The sequence below is a fragment of the Pristiophorus japonicus genome, chromosome 2 (genome assembly GCF_044704955.1).
Source record: "Pristiophorus japonicus isolate sPriJap1 chromosome 2, sPriJap1.hap1, whole genome shotgun sequence".
Lineage (NCBI taxonomy): Eukaryota > Metazoa > Chordata > Chondrichthyes > Pristiophoridae > Pristiophorus > Pristiophorus japonicus.
The window spans coordinates 63,056,596-63,079,005 of record NC_091978.1 but is presented as its reverse complement, the minus strand read 5'-3'; the positions used below and the strand labels follow the sequence as shown (position 1 = coordinate 63,079,005).

The 22,410-nt window shown below is 44.0% G+C and overlaps 1 protein-coding gene across 14 annotated transcripts in view; it reads left to right on the top strand.

The window, feature by feature from the left end:
• LOC139238943 (transcription factor 4-like) overlaps positions 1–22,410 on the top strand; it is a 652,736-nt gene that overhangs the window by 399,956 nt on the left and 230,370 nt on the right. For all 14 annotated transcript variants that reach the window (XM_070867526.1, XM_070867515.1, XM_070867541.1 and 11 more), the window contains one exon: positions 16,721–16,856. In XM_070867526.1, coding sequence (XP_070723627.1) covers positions 16,721–16,856 — 136 coding nt within the window. The remainder of the gene's footprint in view (positions 1–16,720; positions 16,857–22,410) is intronic.

Genomic DNA, 22,410 nt, shown 5'->3' with positions numbered 1-22,410 from the left:
GTCCAGCTCCATTGACACAGGGAATCCATTTAATTCAACCTTCAGCATTATCGGGGACACTTTGTGGTAAATGTGTGTACCCCATATACCTCTGCCTCCTCGGTCTGAGGCTCTGGTTTGTTGTGATCCACCGTGGATCTGTCCTCCTCTGCAACATGGTGGTTTGCAGGATTAGCAGGATTTGCAGCTCGTCTGCACGTACGTTGGAGGTGTCCCATTGTTCCACAGCCCTTGCAAATGTATCCTTTGAAGCGGCATGAATGGAAACGATGATCACCCCCGCAGCGCCAACAAGGTGTTAATGGCCTTGCATTCACCACCCTTGAAGGTGGACTCTGAGACATCTGCAGATATGCAGCTGCAGGCATGTGAGTCCTGTCCTGTGCATTACGATTCGAAAACAACATTACTTTGTTCACAGTACTTGCAGCAGCACTCATGTGCTGAGAGATTTCTTTGGTATTGTCACTGGTAGCGATGAACGCCTGGGCTATCGCTGTGTCTTTACTCAAGGTTGGGGTCTCTACAGTCAAAAGTTTGGGAAGTATTACTTCATGGCCAATGCCAAGTGCAGAAAAGTCCCTGAGCATGTGCTTCAAGTGTCCTTCAAATTCGCAATGTCCTGCAAGGCGTCTTAGCTCGGCGACTTAGCTCGCCACTTCCTGGCCTTCAGACCTCTTGTATGTGTAGAACCGGTACCGCACCATCAGAACGCTTTCCTTCGGGTTTAGATGGTCCCGGACCAGTGTGCACAAATCATCATACGACTTCTCTGTGGGTTTCGCTGGAGCAAGTAGATTTGTCATGGTGCCCAGCAAACGGTGAAGAGGATCGCCCTTCGTTTGGCATCATTCGCTTCTCCTTCCAGCTCGTTGGCCACGATGTATTGGTCGAGTCGCTCCACGAAGGTTTCCCAATTATCTCCCTCCGAAAATTTCTCCAGGATGCCCACTGTTCTCTGCATCGTTGCAGTGGGGTTCATCATCTGTATCTCGTCGCCAGTTGTTATGCATTGAATAAAGAGTCTGACCAGATACTGTGAACTCAAAGTAAGGTGTGACCATAGTCCTTTATTACAGGTCTCCAGAGTGCCTCTCCAGCCTGTGAGGCATCCTTATGTACAGGTGCTCCCAAGGGATTGTGGGATCCCTTGGGACTCCGGTGATGAGCCCTCTGGTGGTTAAACAAGGTATTTACAGGTTTACATATATAACACCTTTAACGATGGCCGATTGTCAATGTTTGTGTGCCATTGCGCATGCGCTCCAACGCACCTGCACAAAGCTACCGGCACTCAAACTGACGCTGGTCCCGAGCCCCGCCCCCCTGCCGGCAGTGTTTTCACAGAACGGCGTTTGCTCCGCCCCCAGCAGCTCCTGCTACACCGCGCCGAGCTAGAAACGGGCCTATAGATAATGGAGAATCGCGAGGTAAGTTTTAGGCACTTTCTCTGTTCTAAAAATTAGGCAGGCCTCTCGGAAGTGTGCCGTTCTGCCTACTGGGCACTAGGAGAACTGCCAGGGCCATACAATGGCAGTATTTCAAGCCATAGTGAGTTTAAAAAATATATATATATAAATTTATTGGAGTGTAAAGCTTCTAAAACTATGGTTCTTAAACCAATGATTTCCTTGCTGGTATGGATAAGCCAATGCATTGTGCAACACTCTTCTACAGTTTGCCTAAAGGAAGATTTGTGCAGTCAGCTGGCTAGTTATCGGAAGACTCATTCTTCATTGACAGGATATCTTTGTTGCACGAAAACAAGTCTGACTACTTTATTTGAGACCAGGCATTGTCTTGTGTTTCAATTATTCAGGAACATCATCATAATACATACAACATCCTTCTTCTACATAGATAGTTTTAATGAGTTGGTTATTTTACGTTTTATGGTGAGGTGCATGCTATATAGTGAATGTCGCATAACAGCGAATAACAGATGGCTGAAAGCGTATTGCACCCTTCAACAGATGCTCATCCTTTTTTAAAATATAAATCTGTATAATATATGCAGGCTTCAGCTTTTGTCTGTCACGAATCTAACCTATTCTAGTTTTGCAGTAAAATTGCGTATTTTTCTATAGCTGCCACTGCATTTCTATTATCACCAGAGTGGGTGGAATGAGTAAAGTCTGAATTAATTCTTAGGATGAAGCAAAGTAAATTGCCTGAGAATTTTGCACGCAGTAAGTTCCTGATCTCAGTTAGGATAGGAAGAGGGATTGAACAAGGGAAAATTGAAGAGTTGTCTACTCACTTCATTTTTGCACATTTCCTATGGTAACATCTTGAATTACTGTCTCAAGAGCCCAGAGATCAAAACATAGCCTTAAAAATCATTCAGAAATAACTGTCAATGAGAAAATGTCACCAGTTATAGACCGGACTGGTTGATAGGGCACTGTGTAGCAATGGAAAAATGTGTCTGTGTGAGGTAGATGCGAAGAATATTACACCATCCCACCCTCCCATCTAACAGTGAAGGCAAGAAGCAGAAAACAAAGAAAGGGAGATGAGACATGGAAAACTCCTTTTCTCAATTTTCTCCCTTCTCTACAAGATGCTACTTTATGCTTGGATGTGGTTCCATGGGTGCCTCAGCTCTCTGCTATCTTGCCAAGTGACCAATTCTTCGTGTGTGAGCCAAGATAATAAGTGTTCACAGGAGAGGGTATGATAGCCTAGTGGTTACGTTGCTGGACACGTAATCATAGAATCACAGAAATTTACAGTACAGAAGGAGGCAATTCAACCCATCGTGTCTGTGCTGAATGAAAAAGAGCTATCCAGCCTAATCCCACTTTCCAGCTCTTGGTCCATAGCTTTGTAGGTTACAGCACTTCAAGTGCATATCCAAGTAATTTTTAAATGTGATGAGGGTTCCTGCCTCTACCATCCTTTTCGACAGTGAATTCCAGACCCCCCCACCCACCCTCTGGGTTTAAAAAGTTCTCCTCAACTCCCCTCTAATCCTTTTACCAATTACTTTAAATCTATGCCCCCTGGTTATTGATTTCTCTGCTAAGAGAAATAGGTACTTCCCATCCACTCTACCTAGGCCCTTCATAATTTTATACAGCTCAATTAGGTCTCCTTTCAGCCTCCTCTATTCCAAAGAAAACAATCCCAGCCTATCCAATCTTTCCTCATAGCTAAAATTCTCCAGTCCTGGCAACATCCTCGTAAATCTCCTCTGTACCCTCTCATGGGCAATAACATCCTTCATGTAATGTGGTGACTAGAACTGCATACAATACTCAAGCTGTGGCCTAACTAGTGTTTTATACAGTTCAAGCATAATCTCCTTGCTCTTGTATTCTATGCCTCGGCTAATAAAAGAAAGTATCCCATATGCCTTCTTAACCACCTTATCTACCTGTCCTGCTACCTTCAGGGTTCTGTGGACATTCACTCCAAGGTCCCTCTGTTCCTCTAAACTTCTCTGTATCCTACCATTTATTGTGTATTCCCTTGCCTTGTTAGCCCTCCCCAAATGCATTACCACAAACTTCTCTGGATTGAATTCCATTTGTCACTTTTCTGCCTACCTGACCACTTCCATTGATATCTTCCTGCAGTCGACAGCTTTCTTCCTCACTATCAACCACACAGCCAATTTTTGTGTCATCTGGAAACTTCTTAAATATGTCACTAATCCAGAGGCCTGGACTAATAATCCAGAGAATTCAGAATGGCAGGCAGTGACTAGTGGGGTGCCGCAAGGCTCAGTGCTGGGACCCCAGCTCTTTACAATATACATTAACGATTTAGATGAAGGAATTGAGTGTAATATCTCCAAGTTTGTGGATGACACTAAACTGGGTGGCGGTGTGAGCTGTGAGGAGGACGCCAAGAGGCTGCAGGGTGACTTGGACAGGTTAGGTGAGTGGGCAAATGCATGGCAGATGCAGTATAATGTGGATAAATATGAGGTTATCCATTTGGGGGCAAAAAAAAGGAAGGCAGAATATTATCTGAATGGCGGCAGATTAGGAAAAGGGGATGTGCAACGAGACCTGGGTGTCATGGTTCATCAGTCACTGAAAGTGGGCATGCAGGTACAGCAGGCGGTGAAGAAGGCAAATGATATGTTGGCCTTCATAGCTAGGGTATTTGAGTAGAGGAGCAGGGAGGTCTTACTGCAATTGTACAGGGCCTTAGTTGAGGCCTCACCTGGAATATTGTGTTCAGTTTTGGTCTCCTAATCTGAGGAAGGACGTTCTTGCTATTGAGGGAGTGCAGTGAAGGTTCACCAGACTGATTCCAGGGATGGCTGGACTGTCATATGAGGAGAGACTGGATCAACTGGGCCTTTACTCACTGGAGTTTAGAAGGATGAGAGGGGATCTCATAGAAACGTATAAGATCCTGACGGGACGGGACAGGTTAGATGTGGGTAGATTGTTCCCGATGTTGGGGAAGTCCAGAACCAGGGGACACAGTCTTAGGATAAGGGGTGTAGGCCATTTAGGACTGAGATGAGGAGAAACTTCTTCACTCAGAGAGTTGTTAACCTGTGGAATTCTCTACCGCAGAGAGTTGTTGATGCCAGTTCGTTAGATATATTCAAGAGGGAGTTAGATATGGCCCATACGGCTAAGGGGATCAAGGGGTATGGAGAGAAAGCAGGAAATGGGTACTGAGGGAATGATCAGCCATGATCTTATTGAATGGTGGTGCAGGCTCGAAGGGCTGAATGGCCTACTCCTACACCTATTTTCTATGTTTCTATTGTGTGTTTAAATCCCAGCATGGCAGTTTGAGGATCCAAATTCAGTTTAAAAAAAATCTGGAAATAAAGTAAGTGACCATGATATTTTCAGATTGTCATTAAAAACCCACTGGTTCACTAATGTCATTTCGGGAAGGAAACCTGCTGCTCTTATCCGCTCTGGCTTATATGTGACTCCAGTGCCACACCAATATTAACTGTTGTATTACCACCTTCTCAGGACAACTAGGGATGGCAATAACTGGCAGCCTTGCCAGCAATGTCTACATCCCGAGAATACGTTCAAAAAATGTAACATTGAGGGCCTCACAGCTGAACCAGATTTTGTGCTCTCCCAACACCCCTATAAATTTCCACTTTGCAAATAGAATTCTGTGATAGTAACCTTATTTAATTAACCTCCTTAGTAGGGGCTAGAAGGATAATTCCACATTAAAGACTGCTGGATAAGTGCAAAGCAATTAGAATTCAAGATGAAACCTGGAAATTGATTTTTTTTAAACTAAAAAGAACATTTTTGATTGTGGAATAATGTCAGGGCAGAGAAGAAATGAATGGAATAGCACAGGGATTGATGTTGAGACCCTTAATATTACTGATTGCATCGACAAGCTGAATTTAATGTCAAGTTTGCAGATGATACCAAACTAGGGGCTCAATTTTCCCCAGTGATTTGTGCTGTTTTTTTGGAGCAGGCTGCTCCTTTTGGCCTAAGTTGAAAAACCACAGTTTCCCCAATCAATTTGCACCAGCGTAACTCAGTTACGATTTTTTTTAGGTACGTTCTTTTCAGCCCTAGGGGGCATAACATAGAAAAAAACATAGAAAATAGGTGCAGGAGCAGGCCATTCAGCCCTTCTAGCCTGCACCGCCATTCAATGAGTTCATGGCTGAACATGAAACTTCAGTACCCGCTTCCTGCTTTCTCGCCATACCCCTTGATCCCCCGAGTAGTAAGGACTTCATCTAACTCCCTTTTGAATATATTTAGTGAATTGGCCCCAACCACTTTCTGTGGCAGAGAATTCCACAGGTTCACCACTCTCTGGGTGAAGAAGTTTCTCCTCATCTCAGTCCTAAATGGCTTACCCCTTATCCTTAGACTGTGACCCCTGGTTCTGGACTTCCCTAACATTGGGAACATTCTTCCTGCATCTAACCTGTCGAAACCCATCAGGATTTTAAACGTTTCTATGAGGTCCCCTCTCATTCTTCTGAACTCCAGTGAATACAAGCCCAGTTGATCCAGTCTTTCTTGATAGGTCAGTCCCACCATCCCGGGAATCAGTCTGGTGAATCTTCGCTGCACTCCCTCAACAGCAAGAATGTCCTTCCTCAAGTTAGGAGACCAAAATTGTACACAATACTCCAGGTGTGGCCTCACCAATGCCCTGTACAACTGTAGCAACACTTCCCTGCCCCTGTACTCAAATCCCCTCGCTATGAAGGCCAACATGCCATTTGCTTTCTTAACCGCCTGCTGTACCTGCATGCCAACCTTCAATGACTGATGTACCATGACACCCAGGTCTCGTTGCATCTCCCCTTTTCCTAATCTGTCACCATTCAGATAATAGTCTGTCTCTCTGTTTTTACCACCAAAGTGGATAACCTCACATTTATCCACATTATACTTCATCTGCCATGCATTTGCCCACTCACCTAATCTATCCAAGTCACTCTGCAGCCTCATAGCATCCTCCTCGCAGCTCACACTGCCACCCAACTTAGTGTCATCCGCAAATTTGGAGATACTACATTTAATCCCCTCGTCTAAATCATTAATGTATAATGTAAACAGCTGGGGCCCCAGCACAGAACCTTGCGGTACCCCACTAGTCACTGCCTGCCATTCTGAAAAGTACCCATAACCTGCCACCTACGCCAATTCTGGCCACTTAGGGAAGTTTGGCCAGCTGAGAGTTACTCCAGTTGTGCTTAGGCCAGTGTACATGGCTTCTGTAGAAAACCCTTCTGGAGAGTTAAGGAAATCACGCAGCAGATGCCCGGACACACTAAAAGAATTGAAAAACACGTAGCAGCAACTTACCTCCAACCCCGTCCGAAGGCTGTCCGGTCCCATTCTCGGTCCCTGGTGTCTCATACACACACACGCACACACACATTCAATTCTTTTAATATATTGGGAGCTGGCTGTATGCTTCACTTTGCAGCCTCAGCTCACATTTTGTCCCTGTTTTTCATGGCAGCCTGATCTTTTTGGTACAGATCAAGGCTCCACCCCCAAAATTAAAGGTCAGGTTACGCCATGCCAAAATGAAGAAATCCAACGGGGAAACTTAGAATATTTTTTTTGCCGTACTTAGGCCCAAAGAAATCGTGCGTAACTCTTCAAGTACACCAAAAAAATGCTTTGGGAAAATTGAGCCCTAGGAGAGAGAAGTCGAGTCAGAAAAGTAGCTGGGACCCACACAAAGATAAAATCTGTAAATGGGTAAAACAGGTACTGCACATTAAAGGAAAATATGGCCAGATGTATACTGGTGAGTTATTAATGGTGTAGATATAATTGAATTTGAAAGTGATTTGGGGGTTGTTCATAAAATTGCCAATGAATATGTCATCACTATGAAGGTAGAATCAGCAAAATCAACTGAATTCTGAACTATATTGCCAAATGAGTAGAGTACAAAGCATAGGCGGTTATACTGAAACTATATAATAGTCTGGTCAACCAGTATTTTTGAGTACCGTGTCAATTTGGTCACCAAGGTACAAGAACAGTATTTAAGTTCTGGAGACAGGAGTGTTCCCCAGCATTAGATGACAGCTATCATAAAAGAAAGAAAGACATGCATTTATATAGCGTCTTTCACGACCGCCAGACATCCCAATATAATGTACGAAACGTGGCAGCCAATTTGCATACAGCCAGGTCCCACAAAAAGCAATGTGACAATGACCAGATATTCTGTTTTCTAACGATTTTGATTGAGGGATAAATATTGGCCAAGACACAGGGGATACCTGCCCTACTCTTCTTCGAAATAGTGCCTTGGGATCCTTTATGTCCACTTGAGAGAATAGATGGGACCATGGTTTAACATCTCATCCGAAACATGGCACCTCCGACAGGCAGCACTCCCTGACTGGAGTGTTAACCGAGACTTTTGTGCTCAAGTCCCTAGAGTGGGACTTGAACCCACAATCTTCTAACTCAGAGGCGAGAATGCTACCAACAGATCCATGGCTGACATGAGGGAAGACTAGAGAAACCATGAGGCTAGCTTTGAAGGAAGGTGATTAAGGAGACAATTTGTAGAAGTGTACAAGATATTAATTGGTATAGAGATTGTAAATCTGGAGCACTACAAAGTAAGTCAAGACAGCAGGAGCATGGAGCATAGTTTCAAATTGATGAAAGGTGAATTTTGGACTAATGTCAGCATGAATTTCTTTACAAAAAGGGTATTCAACACTTGGCATAGATTTCCAGGTCAAACCATGGCAGCAGACATTTCAGAGTGTTTTGAGAGTCGATTGGAAGCTGCGATAAGAGGATTGTAAGTTTTTAATTTTGGCTGATTGAGCGAAGTACAACCAAATGGCCTTCCTTGCCTGCATTTATCTCATGATCTTATGCACTGTAGTGTGGACAGTGATTGAAGCTGGGTGGCACCTGGTCAGTGTGACTCATTTCAACCCTAGGATTTAAGCTCATGCAACCTGATCCAGTGAAGACCTATTTCACAATGACATTTCTCATAAACATGCTGCTCCTCAGCGACATCATCCGAAAACACAATATCAGGTTCTACACGCACACTGACAACATCCAACTCTACCTCATCATCACTCCTTCACTGCCTCTGTGTTATCAAACTGCTTCCCTGACATCCAGTCCTGGATCAACTGAAATTTCCTCCAATTAAACATTGGGAAGACTGAAGCCATGTCTTCGGACCATGGCACAAACTCTGTTCACTAGCCACCAATTCCATTCCACTCCCTGGCCACTGTCTTATGATGAACCACATTGTTCACAACCTCGGCATTTTATATGACGCTGAGTTACATGGAAACATAGGAACAGCAAGAAGCCATTTAGCGCCTCAAGCCTGTTCTGCCCTTCAGTGAGATCATGGCTGATCTGCGATCTAACTCCATATACCTGCCTTTGAGCCATATCCCTTAATATCTTTGGGTAACACAAAGCTACCAATGCAGGGAGACAGAGGGAAACAAAAAAGAGGCAAAAGCAAAAGACAGAAAGGAGATGAGGAAAAGTGAAGGGCAGAGAAACCCAAGGCAAAGAACAAAAAGGGCCATTGTACAGCAAAATTCTAAAAGGACAAAGGGTGTTAAAAAAACAAGCCTGAAGGCTTTGTGTCTTAATGCAAGGAGTATCCGCAATAAGGTGGATGAATTAACTGTGCAAATAGATGTTAACAAATATGATGTGATTGGGATTACGGAGACGTGGCTCCAGGATGATCAGGGCTGGGAACTCAACATCCAGGGGTATTCAACATTCAGGAAAGATAGAATAAAAGGAAAAGGAGGTGGGGTAGCATCGCTGGTTAAGGAGGAAATTAAGGCAATAATTCGGAAGGACATTAGCTTGGATGATGTGGAATCTATATGGGTAGAGCTGCAGAACACCAAAGGGCAAAAAACGTTAGTGGGAGTTGTGTACAGACCTCCAAACAGTAGTAGTGCTGTTGGGGAGGGCATCAAACATGAAATTAGGGGTGCGTGCAATAAAGGTGCAGCAGTTATAATGGGTGACTTTAATATGCACATAGATTGGGCTAACCAAACTGGAAGCAATACGGTGGAGGAGGATTTCCTGGAGTGCATAAGGGATGGGTTTTTAGACCAATATGTCGAGGAACCAACTAGGGGGGAGGCCATCTTAGACTGGGTGTAGTGTAATGAGAGAGGATTAATTAGCAATCTCGTTGTTCGAGGCCCCTTGGGGAAGAGTGACCATAATATGGTGGAATTCTGCATTAGGATGGAGAATGAAACAGTTAATTCAGAGACCATGGTCCAGAACTTAAAGAAGGGTAACTTTGAAGGTATGAGGCGTGAATTGGCTAGGATAGATTGGCGAATGATACTGAAGGGGTTGACTGTGGATGGGCAATGGCAGACATTTAGAGACCGCATGGATGAACTACAACAATTGTACATTCCTGTCTGGCGTAAAAATAAGAAAGGGAAGGTGGCTCAACCGTGGCTATCAAGGGAAATCAGGGATAGTATTAAAGCCAAGGAAGTGGCATACAAATTGGCCAGAAATAGCAGCGAACCCGGGGACTGGGAGAAATTTAGAACTCAGCAGAGGAGGACAAAGGGTTTGATTAGGGCAGGGAAAATGGAGTACGAGAAGAAGCTTGCAGGGAACATTAAGACGGATTGCAAAAGTTTCTATAGATATGTAAAGAGAAAAAGGTTAGTAAAGACAAACGTAGGTCCCCTGCAGTCAGAATCAGGGGAAGTCATAACGGGGAACAAAGAAATGGCGGACCAATTGAACAAGTACTTTGGTTCGGTATTCACTGAGGAGGACACAAACAACCTTCCGGATATAAAAGGGGTCGGAGGGTCTAGTAAGGAGGAGGAACTGAGGGAAATCCTTATTAGTCGGGAAATTGTGTTGGGGAAATTGATGGGATTGAAGGCCGATAAATCCCCAGGGCCTGATGGACTGCATCCCAGAGTACTTAAGGAGGTGGCCTTGGAAATAGTGGATGCATTGACAGTCATTTTCCAACATTCCATTGACTCTGGATCAGTTCCTATGGAGTGGAGGGTAGCCAATGTAACCCCACTTTTTAAAAAAGGAGGGAGAGAGAAAACAGGGAATTATAGACCGGTCAGCCTGACATCGGTAGTGGGTAAAATGATGGAATCAATTATTAAGGATGTCATAGCAGTGCATTTGGAAAGAGGTAATATGATAGGTCCAAGTCAGCATGGATTTGTGAAAGGGAAATCATGCTTGACAAATCTTCTGGAATTTTTTGAGGATGTTTCCAGTAGAGTGGACAAGGGAGAACCAGTTGATGTGGTATATTTAGACTTTCAGAAGGCTTTCGACAAGGTCCCACACACGAGATTAATGTGCAAAGTTAAAGCACATGGGATTGGGGGTAGGGTGCTGACATGGATTGAGAACTGGTTGTCAGACAGGAAGCAAAGAGTAGGAGTAAATGGGGACTTTTCAGAATGGCAGGCAGTGACTAGTGGGGTACTGCAAGGTTCTGTGCTGGGGCCCCAGCTGTTTACACTGTACATTAATGATTTAGACGAGGGGATTAAATGTAGTATCTCCAAATTTGCGGATGACACTAAGTTGGGTGGCAGTGTGAGCTGCGAGGAGGATGCAGAGCGACTTGGATAGGTTAGGTGAGTGGGCAAATGCATGGCAGATGAAGTATAATGTGGATAAATGTGAGATTATCCACTTTGGTGGTAAAAACAGAGAGACAGACTATTATCTGAATGGTGACAGATTAGGAAAAGGGGAGGTGCAAAGAGACCTGGGTGTCATGGTACATCAGTCATTGAAGGTTGGCATGCAGGTACAGCAGGCGGTTAAGAAAGCAAATGGCATGTTGGCCTTCATAGCGAGGGGATTTGAGTACGGGGCAGGGAAGTGTTGCTACAATTGTACAGGGCCTTGGTGAGGCCACACCTGGAGTATTGTGTACAGTTTTGGTCTCCTAACCTGAGGAAGGACATTCTTGCTATTGAGGGAGTGCAGCGAAGATTCACCAGACTGATTCCCGGGATGGCGGGACTGACCTATCAAGAAAGACTGGATCAACTGGGCTTGTATTCACTGGAGTTCAGAAGAATGAGAGGGGACCTCATAGAAATGTTTAAAATTCTGACGGGGTTAGACAGGTTAGATGCAGGAAGAATGTTCCCAATGTTGGGGAAGTCCAGAACCAGGGGACACAGTCTAAGGATAAGGGTTAAGCCATTTAGGACCGAGATGAAGAGGAATTTCTTCACCCAGAGAGTGGTGAACCTGTGGAATTCTCTACCACAGAAAGTTGTTGAGGCCAATTCACTAAATATATTCAAAAGGGAGTTAGATGAAGTCCTTACTACTCGGGGGATCAAGGGGTATGGTGAGAAAGCAGGAATGGGGTACTGAAGTTGCATGTTCAGCCATGAACTCATTGAATGGCGGTGCAGGCTAGAAGGGCCGAATGGCCTGCTCCTGCACCTATTTTCTATGTTTTCTATATTTCTATGTGATTTCAGTGAGCCAGATAAGGTCGTTAAGGGGCAGCAGACGGTAAATACATAGAATTACTTCAAATTAAATTGTGTGAGCAGAACAAGGGAACACAGTTCAGACTAGTAAAATGTATATAGAAACAGAAAATGCTGGAAATACTCAGCAGGTCAGGCAGCATCTGTGGAGCGAGAAACCGCGTTAATATTGCAGGTCGATGACCCTTCATCAGAAGGTAGAAGGTATATTTACAGACTGATAGCAGCAAATTCTTCTTCACACACTTGGCATGGATTCCCAGATAGAGAGCAGTGAAGGAAAACACTTTACAATGGGGGGCTTTGAGGGATAAATGTTGGACATTGACATCTACCCCAGAGGTCAGACAGAGCCTTGGTTTAAGGTTGGCATGCAGGTACAGCAGGCAGTGAAGAAGGCAAATGGCATGTTGGCCTTCATAGCTAGGGGATTTGAGTATAGGAGCAGGGAGGTCTAACTGCAGTTGTACAGGGCCTTGGTGAGACCTCATCTGGAATATTGTGTTCAGTTTTGGTCTCCTAATCTGAGGAAGGAGGTTCTTGCTATTGAGGGAGTGCAGCAAAGGTTCACCAGACTGATTCCCGGGATGGCAGGGCTGACATATGAGGAGAGACTGGATCGACTGGGCCTGTATTCACTGGAGTTTAGAAGGATGAGAGGGGATCTCATAGAAAGATATAAAATTCTGACAGGACTGGACAGGTTAGATGCAGGGAGAATGTTCCCGATGTTGGGGAAGTCCAGAACCTGGGGTCACAGTCTAAGGATAAGGGGTAAGCCATTTAGGACCGAGATGAGGAGAAACTTCTTCACTCAGAGAATTGTTAACCTGTGGAATTCTCTACCGCAGAAAGTTGTTGATGCCAATTCGTTAGATATATTCAAGAGGGAGTTTGATATGGCCCTTATGGCCAAGAGGTCATAAAGGGATCAAGAGATATGGAGAGAAAACAGGAAAGGGGTACTGAGGTGAATGATCAGCCATGATCTTATTGAATGGTGGTGCAGGCTCGAAGGGCCGAGTGGCCCACTCCTGCACCTATTTTCTATGTTTCTATGTTTCTATCTCCGATTTAAAATTAACAATTGATCTAGCATCAATTGCTATTTTCAGAAGAGAGTTTGAAACTGCTACCACCCTTTGTGTGTAGAAGTAACTTCACTCCTGAAAGGTCTGGCTCTAATTTTTAGACTATGCCCCCTCGTCCTAGAATCGCCAATTAGCGGAAACAGTTTCTCCCTACCCTATCTGTTCCCCTTAATATCCTGAAAACGTAGTTCAGATCACCCCTTAACCTTCTAAATTCTAGGGAATACAACTCTAATTTGTGTAATCTCTCCTCGTAACTTAACCCTTGAAGTCCAGGTGTCATTCTGGTAAACCTACGTTGCACTCCCTCCAATGCCAATATATAAGGTGTGGTGCCCAGAACTGTTCTCATTACTGCAGGTGTGGTCTAACCAGGGTTTTGTACAGCTGCAGCATAACTTCTACCCCTTTGTACGCTAGTCCTTTAGATACAAAGGCCAGCATTCCATTAGCCTTTTTGATTATTTTCTGTACCTGTTCAATAATCTATGTACCTGGACCACCAAGTCTCTTTGGACATCCAGGGGCCGAAATTGCCCCCCTCTTTAAGGTGCAGTACCTCCTCTAAGAGACGGTAATGGGGTGGTAAGGCTTTTCCGACCGGGGCCAGGCGGATGGGCCGACTCATCAGAAATTGACCCTGGGCCAGGAGTGGCAGAAACAGGTTTCCTCCCCGCCCTGTTGCTGCCCCGTCAGACACGCGCTGACCCCTTTTCGCCCGGCGGTAACCCCTTTCCGCCCCGTGCGGGATATTGCCCCGAGGGAGCGGAGCGGCCGCGGGTCGGTGCCCCCAACAGCTTTTCCTGGCGGGAAGCTTCCAGTGGCTGGGTGGTGCGTCCGCACTTGTAAGGGAGAGCGCTCCGCCGCGGCCAGCATTTTACTTTAATTGTCGGCCGACTCTGAAGTCGGTCCGACAATGGCGGCCACGGGTTCGGGCACCCACTCTTGGGTGCCAGACCGCTGTCCCGGCTAAAACCCTCCCTGGTGGCGCTGTGCGTGGCACTAAAGTAACTGCAGAGCTCGCAGTGGCCCTCCCCTTTAGATGAAGAGAGGGATGTAGCTACGCGCCAATGCGATGCGGCAGGTTCACGTCGTGCTGACATGCTCAGCGCGGCACTGACACCACCCGCCTTCCGCCCCGCTCCTGACCCACTTCCACCCCGCAGCCGCCCGGAACACTGCCCCGACCGAAATTCAAACAAAACAAGGGCAAGGGTGGAGAATAATAATTTATTTCAAAAGGCTTGGGGCGGAGGGCAATTTCGGCCCCCACTGTTTTTAGCGTTTCACCCTTTAGAAAGTACCCTGTTCTATCATTTTCAGGTCCAAAGTGGATGATCTCACATTTGCTTACATGGAATCCATTTGCCACAGTTTTGCCCATTCGCTTAATCTATCAATATGTCTTTGTAATTTTCTGCTTTCATCTACACTGCCTACAATGCCGCCTATCTTTGTGTCATCGGCAAATTTGGATATATGACTTTCTATGACATCATCTAAGTTGTTAATAAATGTTATGAATAGTTGAGGCCCTAACACAAATCCCTGCGGAATACCACTAGTCACATCCTGCCAATTGGAGTACCTGCCCATTATCCCTACTCTCTATCTCCAGCCCCTCAACCAATTTCCTAACCAGGTTAATAATTTGCCCTCAAACCCGTGGGCTTCTACCTTAGATAATAGTCTCTTATGTGGGACTTTATCAAATGCCTTCCGGAAGTCCATATAAATAGCATCCATAGACATTCCCCTGTCCAGTACTTTAGTCACCTCTTCAAAAAATACAGTCAGATTTGTCAGGCATGAACTACCTTTCACAAATCCATGCTGGCTCTCTCTGATCAACTGAAAATTTTCGAGGTGTGCAGTCACCATATCCTTAATTATAGACTATAGCAATTCTCTACAATAGATGTTAATCTAACTGGTCTATAATTCCCTGGTTTCCCTCTCTCGCTATTCTTAAAAAGCGGAGTGACAGGCGCAATTTTTCAATCTAACTGGAAGGCTCCTGAATCTAGAGAACTTTGGAAGATTATAGTTGAGGCATCTGCAATGTGCTCACCTATTTCCTTTAAAACCCTGGGATGGAAACCATCTGGCCCTGAGGATTTGTCACTCTTTAGTGCCATTATTTTCTTCATTACTGTTACTTTACTTATTCCCTGATTCAATATTAGTTTCTTTGGGATTTCTGGCATGCAATCCTCTTCTTCTATTGTAAATACAGACGCAAAGTAATTATTCAATTGCGCCTCCGAACCCATATCCTGTCCATCAAAAAGACCGCCTACTTCCACCTCCATAACATCACCCATTTCTGCCCGGCCTCAGCCCGTCTGCTGATGAAACCCACATTCATGCTTTTATTACTTCCAGACTCAACTAATCCAATGATGGTTGGCCTCCCATCCTCCTTAAACTGAAGCTCATTCAAAACTCGGCTTCCCATATCTTAACTCACCCCCAAGTCCCATTGACCCATGTGCTTGCTGAACTACTTTGGCACCCAGTCCAGCATGGTTTTGATTTTAAAATTCTCATCCTCATGTTCAAAACCATCTCTGACCTCACCCCTCCCTATCTATGTAGCCTGCTCGAGCCTACAATGCTCTGAGAACTCTGTTTTCCTCCAGCTTGTGCAACTCCCACTTCTTTTGCCCCACCATTGGCGGCCATGCCTTCAGCCATCTAAGCCCCAAGCTCTCGAATTCCCTCCCTAAACCTCCCTTTCCACCTTTAAGTCGCTACTTTAAACCGGCCTCTTTGACCAAGATTTTGCTCAACTGTTCTAATTCTTAGGCTCGGTGTCAATTTTGTCTGATTATGCTCCTGTGAAGTGCCTTGGCACGTTTTGCTGCATTAAAGGCGCTATATAAATGCAAGTTGTTATTGTTGATGTTGTTGACTTGGTTGGGATAGGATACAGGCAGCTGAGTTTTGAGTGAGCTGAAGACTTTGGAAGGTGGAGGATGGGATGAAACCATGAGAGCATTTGAATAGTGAAGTCTGGAAGTGAGGGTTTCGTCAGCAGATGGCCTGAGGTAGGGACGGAGGTGGATGATGTTGTAGAGTGGGAAGTGAACAGTCTTTGTGAAGGAGAGGATGTAGGGTCAGAAACTTAGCTTCTTGGGGTTGAGTAGGATGCTAAGGTGATGAACAATCTCACTCAGCCTGAGACAGTGGCAGGGAAGGGGGATGGAGTTGATGGTGAGGGGCAGAATTTGTGGTGGCGGCCAAAAATGATGGCTTCAGCCTTCCCAGTGTTTATCTGGAAGAAGTTGTATATCTTCAGAAGAATAGGTAGCTCTTAAGAGTGTAGATTAATGCGCTACTAAAAAAAAGCAACACATAATCCCGAAAGCAATAACATTTGGTAATTGGAGAAGAGTCCCACATCTTGACGTTACCATAATCTTTCCTTAAATCATCACAAGTTCATACCATAGGATCTGTAGTCACAATGTTTAATTTTTTTTTAAATTGGCAACTGCGTTCAGAAGAGTGTGAAGAATGAATAGTGCAGTCAAATGAGACAGTAAAGATGTGAAATAGTTCTATCCTGGCTACTGTCATACAGTGAGAACAAACAGGCTATCCTAACATTTTTTTTTCTTTTTTTTGTATGTTACAGTCAAGTCTCCTTGGGCCTGACATAGGTATGGGCAGTCCAGGAGCCTTATCACCTACAGGCACCAAGCCTGGGTCACAGTATTATCCATATTCCAGCAATAATCCCCGCCGACGACCAATACATGACTCCTCAATGGGTGAGTGCTGTTCCACCTTTAACTTCAATTATTGATCTCACCACTTTAATCCTTTTGAGTTTTAAATGGCCTTTTGCAACTCTTAAAGCACACCCACGTTCTGTCATACCTTCAAAAACGATTTTGATTTTAATTTTAGCAACATTTACCATGCTGACTGTTATGAATTGCCACTTTAGAAATGGACAGAGCTTTCTTAATTGAGTCTAAGAAACAACTGCATTATTTTGGGAAGGATAATAAAGTTTGCTGTTAGAGTGTAAAAGAGCACTCGGTGTTCTTTCAATGGCTGCTACAGTTCATCCAGTGGGTGCTGCAAGCTTTGTATTGAGGGCTTGCTGCTTCCAGGGCAGCTAAAGAGGAATGCCAAATTGTTTCAAAATGTTTTAAAAATCTCGGGTTTCCAAGTGAACCCCTTAACGGGGCCTTTTGAAATTTAAATCCCCCCTCCCCACCTGCCATAACAATACTGGATACCAGAATATGCTGGCATTCCTTATATCCAGCTTTGCTATAACAGCAATGATAGAAATGTGGCTTGTGATGTCACTCTGTCATTACCATGCAACTTGAATTCGTCACCTATATTTAGGTGGAAGTATTCCGCAGGTCATTGTCACTTCTGATGGGAAATATCAGAAGTGATGCTGACTGGCTAGGAACCAGCAGAATGACTGATTTTCCTCCCTGGATCTGAACAGAAAGCCCGGGTTTCCAACATACCTAATGATTCATTGAAGAATGTAAGAAATGGGTGAGCTCTGCTGATGCCCAGGTCCTAACTGATGTGTAGCCGTTCATTATTGTATGTGGGATATCAGCAACACATAATAGAAGGTATATGAACTTTTTGTGCACAGTCCTTTAAACTGTAGGAAACACCCAGATTTGTTTTTCTAAACTTGGGTTATATCTGGAGAGAGCATTTTAAGCTGTGTAACATTTGGGTGATATACTTGGTTATTAAGAAGAGAATATCACGAGAAGTGCATAATACAAAACTGAAGTATTTTCACTTATGAATGATTTCCCGCTCCCCCCCGAAGCATATTGATAATAATGGCAACATCGTGTTGTCTTACATTGAGTATTTCGTAGTCTGTCAGTGTTTGGGAAATATCATTTCTATAACAAAAACCATTCATGGCCAAGTTCTACTTTATTCTCAGGTAAGCAGCAGCAAAATTCAGTGGGATTCAATTGGTGCCTGCAAAAACATTAACTACTAGTCAATCTCCCTTGGCGTTGTACATGAATCAAGATCAGAGGCACTTTTCAAGAGAGATGGGGAGGAGGAGAAGAGAAGGTGGTGACAGAAGGAGAGAAGAGTGGAGAAGAGAGATGGGAGTGGAGTGGGTGGAGAAGAGATGGGAGACAAAGTAAGGGGGCTGAGGAAAGGAGTGGAGGAGAGAGGGATTAGGGAGGCCAAGGCAGATAACAGGTAGAGCTGTTTGGATACTTGTTTCTTAGTGGAGAGGTGGGGAGGGAGGAGTTTCCGGATAGTGATTTATTCTTTTGTTGAAGGTTATGGGAGTGGGGGTGGGGGGTGGGTAGGGGTGTTGTACACTGATGTTACATAGGATATACCGCACAGAAACAATCCAGCCAGTCCAGCTGGCGTTTATGCTTCACCTGAGCCTCCTCCCGTCTTTCTTTATCTAACTCTATCAGCATAAGCCTCTATTTCCTTCTCCCTCATTTGCTTATCTAACCTCCCCTTAAATACATCTATACCATTCGCTTCTGCAAATGAGGGAGAAGGAAATAGAGACTTATGCTGATAGAGTTAGATAAAGAAAGACGGGAGGAGGCTCGGGTGAAGCATAAACGCCGGCCTGGACTGAATGGCCTGTTTCTGTGCTGTATATCCTATGTAAAATCAGTGTACAACACCCCTTCCCACCCCCATAACCCTCAACAAAAGAATAAACCACTCCCTGTGGTAGCGAGTTCCACATTCTCGCCACTCTTTTGAATTTTTCTAAATTCCCCATTTGATTTCTTGGTGACTATCTTGTATTGATGGCCTTTAGTTTTGCTCTTCCCCACAAATGGAAACACTTTCTCTGTATCTATTCTATCAATACATTTCATAATTTTAATGACCTTTTTTAGGTCACCCTTCAGCCCTTCTCTTTTCAAGAGAAAAGAGACCCAGCCTGTTCATCCTTTCCTGATAGGTATACTCTCGCATTTCTGGTATCATTCTTGTGCATCTTTGCACCCTCTCCAGTGCCTCTATATCCTTTTTATAATATGGCGACCAGAATTGTACGGAGTACTCCAAGTATGGTTTAACCAAGATTCGATCCAAGTTTAGTATAACTTCTCCACTTTTTAATTCAATCCCTCTAGAAATAAACCCTAGTGCTTGTTTTTTTTATAGCCTTGTTAACCTGTGTCGCTATTTTTAGTGATTTGTGTATTTGTACTCCGAGATCCCTTTGCTCTTTTACCCCATTTCGTTTCGTATTTTCCAAGTAATATGGGACCTCCCTATTTTTCTTACCAAAATGTAATACCTCACATTTCTCTGTGTTGAATTTCATTTGCCAATTATATGGCCATTCTGCAAGTTTATTAATGTCTTCTTGTAATTTGTTGCAGTCCTCCTCAGTATTGACTATCCCCCCAATTTGGTGTCATTTGCACATTCAGAAATTGGGTTTCTGATTTCAAAGTCCAAATCGTAAATATAAATTGTGAACAACAGTGGTCCTAGCACTGATCCTTGTGAAATACCACTTCCCACCTTTTGCCAGTCTGAATAGCTACCCTTTACCTCTACTCGCTGTTTCTGTCTTGAAGCCAGCTAATTATCCATTCCGCTGCTTGTCCCCTGACTCTGCATTCTCTGACCTTGTTCATCAGTCTGTTATGTGATACTTTATCGAGAGCCTTTTGAAAATCTAGATAAAATTACATCTACTGCATTACCCTTGTCTACTCTCTCTTACCTCTTCAAAAAATTCAATAAGGTTGGTCAAGCAAGACTTTCCCTTTTGAAAACCATGCTGACTATTCATTATTATATTTTTCGTTTCTTGGGGCTGGATGTTTGGCTTTGATGATTTCGGGGTGGTAATGGCGGCGGGGCGATAAAGTTTGCGCCCAGGAACAGTTTGCGCCTCAGTAAGTAAAAGTGGGCAGCTAGGCCATGCGTCAGGGGACACAGTGCTAATAGAGGCATTGTACACCTCTCTTGGGCGCTAGCATTGGAAAATCCTGAGCTAAAGAGCCAGGCCAGGATTGCTCTGAGAGAAGCCTGGGGAGAAAAAAACCCACAAAAATATTCCCAAAACATTGCCCACGCCATCACAACATAAATCGCAAACAAAATTTAATGAAAAAACAATCGCACTTACCTTAGGAGTCCATTACTTACCTCTCTGCAGTCGGTATCGTTGCACAGCCTGATTTCCCAGGCGTTCACTGCATGGCGCGCTTTGGGGTGTATGGGCCGGGCTGAAGTCAAAACTCGAGCCGGTGTCGCAACCAGGGGTGTTGCAACACCGGCAGTTCTTCCAGATGGTGCTGCTCTGTGCCACCACAAAACCAGACCCGAGGATCCCTGCTGGAGGCTGACCGCCCGCCCAAAAGACCTCACCATTGCTGCCGCTCCGGGGCGAAAAATGGAGCGCAGAAGCCCCGAAAATCTGCTCCTAGATGTTCTTCTATTTTCTCCTTTAGTAGAGATTCCATTATTTTTCTTACCACTGATATTAAGCTGACTGGTCTATAGCTCCCTGGACATGTTCTATCTCTCCTTAAATATTGGTATTGCATTAGCTATCCACCAGTCCTCTGGCACTACACCTTGTTCTAACAAATTATTAAATATGTGTAGTAATGCCTCTGCTATCTCTTCCTTCAATTCTTTTAAAATGCGCGGATGTAATCTATCCGGACCACGGCTTTTATTCTCTTTGAGTTTGGTTAGTTTATTTAATATTTCTCCTTTTTATTTTAAATGCAGTTATCTTATTTCTAATCTCATCATCCAATGCCATACCTGTTCTGTATCCCTGGTAAATACTGAAGCAAAGTAATTACTTAGTATTTCTGTCATCTCTCTATTGCTATCTGTGATATTATCCTGTCCATCCCTTAGTGGCCCTATTCCCATCCCAACTTTCCTTTTCTTTTTGATGTGTTTGTAAAATATTTTACTATTTTGTTTTATGCTCCTTGATAATTTAATTTCATAGTTCCTTTTTGCATTTCCAGTTGTTTTCTTTGACTTCTCTCCTAATCTTTTCATATTCTTGTCATGCTCTCCTCTGCTGTCCATGTAGTTAGTTTATGCCTCTTTACTTACTCTCAATGTTTCCCTTAGTCTTTATTCATCCATGTTTAGTGTTTAGCTTGTTCTTGTTTTTTAGTAGAATATATTTTTCCTGGACTCTGTTGAACACCGTTTTAAATATTTCCCACTGCTGTTCTGCATCATTGATTGCCAATATTGTTGTCCATTTTAATTTTCCAAGTTCTATTCTCAGCCCCTCAAAATCATCTTTTCCCCAATCTATTACCCTGGTCTTCATCATATTTTCTCAGTTATTACCTTCTCAATTATTATCATAAAGCATAATATATTATGGTCACTATTGCCTAGATGTTCCCCACTTTTACTTCTTTTATCTGCTCTGGTTCATTCCTCATTCCTCGGGGAAGGAGAGAGATTTCTGCACCAGTAGGTGAATGGAGTTGGGCGCAGATCTTATTCTTGGGGTACGGAAAAAGAGATTCCTTGAGGCTATTTTGTGTCTTGGGGAGTAGAGATGATTTCACTTGAGTCTTTCCATAGTTGATATAGCATAGTGTGTTCAATGAAATGTCTATTTTCTAGAGCTTGCTCCTTGAAGGAGACCTCCAGAAAAGATTTATATTTAGTATGAGGTTTATTATTTTAAAAACCCTATGGGTGGGGGGGGGAATACATTGCATTGAAAGCATTTCCCCAGTACTTCATGTTTCTCTTAATATATCCAAATGGTTAATAAGCATCCTAATATCAGAACATAAAAAATTCATTATAGCCCGGTTTGAGGCGGAGACACCACCTAGTCGTTAATTTTAGTGTCGGGTGATGTTTACCGCCTCCAACCATGATACTGATTTTTAGCGCCCCAAAAGTGGAGTGGACCGCTAAGGGAAGCATTCCGCACTTCTCTTAGGGCACTAAACTGGAATCGCGGGAGCGCTAATGAAGTTCTGGCGCTGTAATACCGGCATCCTAATGCTTAAAGGGGAGGTTAACTGGAGCACCTGAACACTTAGGAAAAAATGCAAGGGAGCTAATTTGATAGGAAGAGTGTTAGACAGCAATGAAAGTGAAATCAATGGAAAGAAAGTGTAATCACATCTCAGATTCTTGTCTGCCAGATGTGAACGCCTGCTTTTTCTGCCACGATTAGCGCCAGACGGTAAGGCAGGTGAACCCACTGAGGTTCGCTAACGAGGCGTTGCACACTCATTGACGTCACCAAGTGGGTGGCGCTAGAGGGCACAGTGCTAACTGTCAGTGCTGCTGCAACATCTCTACTCAAGTTCC